Below are 8263 nucleotides of genomic sequence, written 5' to 3'. Positions count from 1 at the left end.
GAGTGGTGTTTGTCTGTGTCAGTGACAAATGAGTGTGGCCCATCCTGCTGTTGACAGCCGCCCCAGAGCTGTGATGCTATCTTCAGCCTACTCCTACAATTACCACAGCCTCACTGGCCCCAGGGCCACCATGACCACCATGACCACCATGACCACCATGACCACTATGACCACCATGACCACCATGACCACCATGATCAGCATGATCAGCAGGGCCACCAGCCTGCACTCCGGCTCCTGGAACAAGCACATTTGCCTGTACAAGAACACACACACACACACACACACACACACACACACACACACACACACACACACACACACACACACACACACACACACACACACATCAATTTGGGTTCACATATGCACACACTGACATAAATACAAACGTGCACATCCACACATTCACAGACAGAGCCACAAAGACTCACAACCACATATATAAATGTGACGTTCCCTTACAGAAGCCTGCACATATATGTATTTGATAGCCAAGATAGATGGAATAAGTAAACATCGCTCTCTGAAAAACCAAAAACAATACAAAAACTCAACACAACACCCTACAACTCCTATTCACTTTAAGCTAAGTTTTCATTCCCATAATTATGATGGCCCAGGAATTGTTGATAATACAGTATTGTTCAATAACAATTATCTTAGAGTTACACCTTTTTAAATGTGCCCTTTGAAGCAAATTTACTTCTCGAACCGACAGCAAATCATCCCGATAGCCACATGCATTCAGTTCCATTTGACTGGGATATGACCCTAACCCAATCCCTTTCCCCACCACACACCTGGTTATTTTATCTCCTCCACCACCCATTGTTGGCCTAATTGAGGGAGGGTCGGCGGGCTGGCTGGCAGCTGACCCCAGCCAGAACAATGCATACCTGTGTCTCACCAGTGCAGTGTAATTGTCTCTTCAAGTGGGGTCCTTTTCCACATGGCCCTGAGGGGAGTGTGCTCCATGCTCATCCATCACTCAGTCACCCGGCCACTACAGGAAGTAGTTAACATGGGCGACCTCTGAGATGGCGGACTGGGGTGGGGGCAACAGAAAGAACAATGTCCCCCTTCTGACACCACCAACAACAACACTTTGTCATTAACGCCAACATAAGTCAATCAATCAATCAATCAATCAATCAATCAATCAATCAATCAATCAATCAATCAATCAATCAATCAATCAATCAATCAGCTGTAGACACTGTTTTCTTTTCTTATTTTTGAAGATCAGAGAAACACAGACAGAGGAGGGGTGATTATGGAGCTCCTTTGTTCCATTTACATGTGGAGCGTCTGAGGAGCTCACTGATCCAACTGGGAAACCTGAACCCATGCATATGAAGAAATGAAACGATTTGGAGAGAGAGAGTAACATGATGCAGATCAGACTTGGATCAAACAACTGTTTTTGTGTAATTCTTGGTGTTTTCTTCAATCTCCTTTCAATACCAGAGAAGAAGTGTTTGCCAAATGGAACAATCCAGCGATCATCAAAGACGTCATGCTGCTGACAGGAAAGCGGTTGAGAGTAAACGCTGGAAATCAACTTTTCTGTGTCCAAGAAATCAGCGAGCCATCTAATTTGTTCCGATGAAGTAACCCTCATTCCAATAAACACCTTAAAGTAAAAGGTGAATTATTGAGAGATGCCCGTTTACCAGAGTCTGGTGCTAATTCGCACTAATTTGTTTGCCAGGGAAGGTAACTTCAGTAAATAAATGCTCTTTGTTCAGATGCTTACCAGATGTGCCATCCCATTTATCTGGGAGCCAGGAGGTGGTGGGCTGGAGAACAGTAACTCACACCTACCTGACAGATGAGTGGGAATGAAGAGGAGAAAGGCATTTTACATTACACCTTTTCATAGTGTTGTCATCAGACAGAGCTCCTATCAGCTGTCACTAAATGCTCCTAATCAGTAAAATTACAAACCAGTAGTAAAGTTTGCAAAAGGTCCCACTGACAATAAGGAGTGGATAACTAATCTAATGGGTATCAAACCAGTAATAAGTTGTTACTGTGTAACACATTTTTTTGGTTGCCAGGTTGGGAGCCCACATTTTAGCAACAAGAGTGTCTCCATAGACATTTTCTTGGTAACACGTGACTGGACTGCCAATTCCTATTCCCTGGGAATAGTGCACAAATACCAAGACGTAAAAATGCAGTGCAATGCATACACAAAAGTACATTTTCGCAAAGTAGTGACACAGCTGTTGCAGTGGTTATGTTTATGGTTAAGTTTAGGGTTAAGGTTAGCTAGTGGTTGAGGAGGTTCCTATATAATGGTTTGATTATCTTTTTCAGATCATGTGGTTTCCAACAAAAATGCATATGTAGACATTTACCCCATGTGGGCCCCCAACGTGGAAACCAAAAAAAATGTTTTTATTAATGTGTCATAATCATTGGCGTCATTTACCCCGGGGACACTGGGGACATGTCCCCACCACTTTTTGAAAGCCTTTGTTAGCTGAACTTAATAATGAATAAAATTACATTGGCACATTTAATGTCATTAATGCCTAGTCCACACTACATGTATTTTTTGAAAAATTGGGTTTTTCCTCCTTCATTCTTAAAAAAATCCTATGCACACAAACTCTGATTAAAAAAAAACAAACTCCATTCAAATAAAACACAAAAACACATGCTACTCAACACAATGAATGTCAAGAGCATGCCAAAGCGACAGGTGGCATAACCCTAAAGCCATGCTGGCCAATCAGAAGCCTGAAAAAAGCCAACAAACAAGCCAAAAGTTTTCCTTGTGTACATGTCAACAATGAAAATGGAGTTTCTGGAAGGAGTTTTCCAAAAGGTCCATTTTAAGAGACTAAAATTAAATTTGCTTGGGGAGAAAAGTCCAAAACGCACAGAAAAATACCTGTGTACGTGTGCACTAGGCTTAAGAGAGAGACCCAAGATGCTACTGATCAGTAAATCTAATTCGAAAAATTACATTGCTGCTGTGCACTCATTTATGTATGATGCAACAGTGCAGCTTTAGCTTAGACACGAACACTCCCCCGCCCCCAGGGAGGTAACGTTAGAGCGATTTCTCTGCAGCGCTCTCCAGTTCCGCAAGTTTGCTGGTTGCAATTAAAATGAAAAGGAAGGAGCAGAGTTTGAGTAGCCTGTTAATAGAATAAAAATTCAAATTGAAGTTCAGCTGAACCTGAACCTTGTCTCTCTTCATAAACATGGTGATTTTTTTTTGCCCACATGGAGCAAGAAGGTCCTGGGTTCGAGCCCCGGGGTAGTCCAACCTTGGTGGGTTGTCCCGGGTCGTCCTCTGTGTGGAGTTTGCATATTCTCCCTGTGTCTGTGTGGGTTTCCTGTGGGGGCTCCAGTTTCCTCCCACAGTCCAAAGACATGTAAGTCAGGTGAATTGGCCATACTAAATTTTCCCTATGTATGAATGTCTGTGTGTGTGTGTGTGTGTGTGTGTGTGTGTGTGTGTGTGTGTGTGTGTGTGTGTGTGTGTGTGTGTGTGTGTGTGTGTGTGTGTGTGTGTGTGTGTGTGTGAGTTGGCTCTGTGATGGCCTGGCGGCCTTTCCAGGGTGTCTCCCTGCCTGCTGCCCAATGACTGCTGGAATAGGCTCCAGCATCCCCGTGACCCTGAGAGCAGGATAAGCGGCTCAGATAATGGATGGATGGATGGATCAAGGTAAAGCAGACACAGGGAAGTGTTTGTGTTATTTTCCAGGTGTTTTATTCTATGTACAAGCAGATTAATGTTTATTAACACTTCCTTAGAAAATCTTTTTAGTTTAACATGACTGAAGTTAGATAATGTTGGTCAACGCGTGTAACTGAGAGCAGCGGAGTAGGCTAATGTTAGCCCAAGTTGACATTTGATCCGCTAAATGGACACAAAGGGCCACTGTACTACATGGAGAAGTTTTAGTGGACCATATGACAGTAAGACTGGTTTATTGATACGTTTTGCTGTTAGCTAAGTTTGTTGTGTATTTGCCCATGATTGCTTGGGCTATTTTAATGCTAGCTAGTTAGCTATCGTAGCTAAACTTGGGTATTACAGGCAGAAGTTGGCGACAGGAAGAAGCTAGTGCTAGAAAGCTAACATTAGCTAAACTGGGTGTGTAATACAGGCAACAATTAGATAAATATTGGGCTATTTTGTGTACAGTCACAGACCGATGTGTATAGCAAGGCCAGCCGGTTTCATACTGGCATATAGCAGAAATAGGACAAGTAACTACACAGGTAATTTTGGTAGCCCAAACCTTTACTGTGTCCTTTCCTTACACTCGCCTCTGGGACATCCTTCATCTATTCTAGGGACGGTATTGCACTTGGCTATCAGCGTCTAAAGTCAGCGTGGTTGGGGGCTGACAATGGATGTCAGCTCTACCAGTGACAACCTTGCTGATGTTGGCACTGATGTCAACATTACTTGTTTCTAATGTGCTGCAACATGGCTTGGAGTAGCGGTATCCAGTATCTGGGAAAACATATATAGGAGATGTGCTTGATACCTCCTCTACATGTCGGTTATGTGGCTTTCATAAACTTTTTATTGTTTTATATGATGGTGACTGTCAGAACACTAGGATAAAAGACACAATTGCGTCTACCTTACCACGATGTATTATGTCATCTATGTAGGCAGGTTAACATTATAGCATCGTAACATAAAAAGCACAAGCAGAGGTCATCCTTAAAGGGATGCTGTTTACATCTATCGGCAGTATATTGATTTTGATATACTTTAGTAATCTCTGTGGGGAACTTATGCTCTGCATTTACCCCATCCTAGCTGTGTAGCTAGGAGCAGTGGGCAGCCGCCGTGCAGCACCCGGGGACGAACACCAGTTCTTCTTGCTGTGCCTCGGTCAGGGACACAGACAGGAGTATTAACCCTAACATGTAGTATGTCTTTTTGATGGTGGGGGGAAACTGGAGCACCCGGAGAAAACCCACCGCAGACACGGGGAGAACATGCAAACTCAACACAGAGGACGACCTGGGATGACCCCAAAGGTTAGGCAACAACGGTGTTCGAACCCAGGACCTTCTCGCTGTGAGGCAACGGTAACCACTGGGCCACCAATGATTACCATATAGTACATGCAAAATGTTTCATAACATGCACTTGTCGAACCCGTCACCGTCCCAGCACTTTTCAAAACATATTTTACTGATTTATGACACAATAATAACATATTTACTAACCATTAGTAAAGTAAACCCAACAAACTTGGATCTGGGGTCTGGCTTCACCATCGTTCCAGTCAAGAGGCTTTTTGAATTAAAGTAACTTTGGCTACAAAGTGCTTCTTGTTTCTATTTGTTTCTTTTTAAAATGGCACATGTAGTTTAGTTTCGTTCATTCAAAAAATATGCTAGCTTAAGAAAAAAAAAAAACTGAAACGTGCACACAAACATGAAATATGCACACAGCTGCACATCCAGTAAACTTAGCAGATCTGTATATGCAAGACGAACACACACACACACACACACACACACACACACACACACACACACACACACACACACACACACACACACACACACATACATACACACACACACCTTTAACTCATAAACACAAACACAACAACAGAACACAAAGGGACACAGGTCGTTTGATAAAACGTTTTTTTATTATTTTCTGCCATTTCTATTGCTTCAGACACACAAGCTGTGGCGTAGGGAGCACAGAGTGGTTCAAATAATTCAACACTGCTGCTGATCTACAAACAAATCTCTCTGACAACATACAAAAGAGACACAGCAAAAGAGGAAGCAAGAGGAACAACGTTTGGCAACCATTAACATCTTGAAATAACTTCAGAAGTAAAAAAAAAAGAAGTGCATTCTGCATTTTTAATAGTAAACAGCATCTCTACTTCATCATGAACTAGATAGAAAACGAAATCAAACGAGGAGGCCTGCTGCACCGCTTTGACGTTGGCCCCCTTTTCCACCGTTTTTGCTTTTTTTCAAAGCGGATTTTGTCAGAAGCGGAAGATCTCTCTCTCTCTCTCTCTCTCTCTCTCTCTCTCTCTCTCTCTCTCTCTCTCTCTCTCTCTCTCCTCTCTTTCTCCGATGGCCTGCAGCGTTACAGAGGAATGTGGTGCTCTACACGCTTTAAGAGTAATTAAAAGCGATTGAACAGCTGTAATTATGAGAAGCGGCGGTTGTGTTCCGGGTCATTCTATCAGTGCTGCCTTTCATCAGAGCAGAGGCAGAGAGGGCCCCGTCGCTACTGTCTCTCCATATGTGCATCTCACAGCACAAACAACTCGCAGGCTGACTACAGGCTCACACACCCGTAACGCACTCAGACTCTCTCACACACACACACACACACACACACACACACACACACACACACACACACACACACACACACACACACACACACACACACATACACACGCCTTCATGTGTGTGGGAACACACATGGATGCGAGAGCACCAGTACGCTAAAAGATCCACTCACAAGACTACGCTAACGGGTCACCTGCACACACAAATGCATCCTCTCTCACACCCACACGTGCACACATGCACTCACACATGCGCGCATGCACACACCCACACATGCATGCAAACACTCATGCACACACACATTGTGCTCACTCTCACACACTTAACATTCATTCAAGCTGCTCATCTAATTAGGGTGGTGGGGTGGTGGAGCCCATCCCAGCGCTATTGGGTGGAGGGCGGGCAAACACCCTGGACAGGTCACATGTCCATCGTGGGGCAGACACACAGACAGACACATCCATGCACACATTCACACCTAGGGGCAATTTAGCATCTCCGATTCGCCTGCCTTACATGTCTTTGGACTGGGGGGGTCAACACATACAGTATATGCAAAAAGGCTCACAATTTAAAATCATGAATGGAAAGGAGATGCGTGTGCACACACACACTAACACAAGCAGACACAGAAACTGAACACAAACACACCATCAAAATGTAAACATCATACAAAACATTCTTCATGTTCTTCATCAACTGACATTCAGACATTCATAACTTTCATATCACAAATCCTTCTTTGGTCTTTTCAGGCTCCTCTCACGTCCGAACACAAAAAAAGGGCTATCATGACTAACACTTAAAGTGAAGAATGCAATACAAAGTGAGCTAGTTTTTCACCATGCCATTATGACCTATAACACTGTGTGAGCTGAAGAAAGCATACTTTACTGAATGAAGTGTGACTACTGGAAAAGAGTCGATCCACTGAAATAGCAAGTCCGGGTTACATGAGATTAAGCAGCAGACTACAGTGAAATAATAAATACCTACACGAAGAATGCTAACACTGAAATTGCAGGCTCCACTTGCATCTTGTTAGACCATTATGAGACTAGTAACTTAGTGCTAAGCTTGCTTTGTTAGCGCGTTAGTGAAGCACTATTCTGGTTCTTATCATCAGGGATGGGTACCCGGTATCCTTCCAATCAGAAACCAAGATACTGGTTAGGTGAGATGTGCTGGGAGTCTGTTAGGGGGCTACTCTAGGGTGGGGGGGGGGGGGGTGGAGACCGTGGAAGCTTTAAAAAGAAATTAAATTTCGTTGTGATCACTTATGGGTCGTCTTCAGTCTACCTAGTCCCCAAGTTGATGTGGAGGCCATTGAGAAAAGCTGGTGTTTTTTTTTCTTTCTCTCTCCTTCAATTTTTCTTCATCCTTCTTCACATTCTGTAGGAGTAGAAACAAGGGCTGAGTCATTTCTTTTTGCTTTTTGAATAGGATGCACTGTCAAATTATCGGACATTCTATCTATCTATCTATCTATCTATCTATCTATCTATCTATCTATCTATCTATCTATCTATCTATCTATCTATCTATCTATCTAATGTTTCAGTCTTTCACTGTTTAAGGACAGTTACAGTTTGAAAAGAGATGTCTGGTTTGAAAAATGATTATTTATTGTGACTTCATGCACACTTTTGTGTTTGCATGTATATACATTTTGACCTGTGTGTGGGCCAAAATGTATAAAATGCATAAATGGATATAATTCAAAATTTGGTTTAAACTCTCTCTATATTTTGATGGAATAATGGCAAATTTGGCCCCCTGTGCCAAACCCCCCCCCCCCAGTTACCCCATTCTTCCGAGCCGTCCCGGTCGCTGCTCCACCCCCTCTGCCAATCCAGGGAGGGCTGCAGACTACCACATGCCTCCTCCGATACATGTGGGGTCACCAGCCGCTTCTTCTCACCTGACAGTGAGGAGTTTCGCC

The 8263-nt window shown here is 43.4% G+C and overlaps 1 protein-coding gene across 1 annotated transcript in view; it reads right to left on the bottom strand.

Annotated features, from left to right (window-relative positions):
- Positions 1 to 6088: 6088 nt before the first annotated feature.
- Positions 6089 to 8263, bottom strand: part of fto (FTO alpha-ketoglutarate dependent dioxygenase) — a 164285-nt gene continuing 162110 nt past the window's right edge. Inside the window, exon 10 of the mRNA XM_056278611.1 lies at positions 6089 to 7713. Within this exon, the coding sequence (XP_056134586.1) occupies positions 7707 to 7713 (7 nt within the window). The 3' untranslated portion in view covers positions 6089 to 7706. The remainder of the gene's footprint in view (positions 7714 to 8263) is intronic.

Source organism: Lampris incognitus, chromosome 4 (genome assembly GCF_029633865.1).
Source record: "Lampris incognitus isolate fLamInc1 chromosome 4, fLamInc1.hap2, whole genome shotgun sequence".
Taxonomy (NCBI): domain Eukaryota; kingdom Metazoa; phylum Chordata; class Actinopteri; order Lampriformes; family Lampridae; genus Lampris; species Lampris incognitus.
Note: the sequence above shows the minus strand (reverse complement) of the source record. Positions and strands in the feature narration are given on the sequence as shown.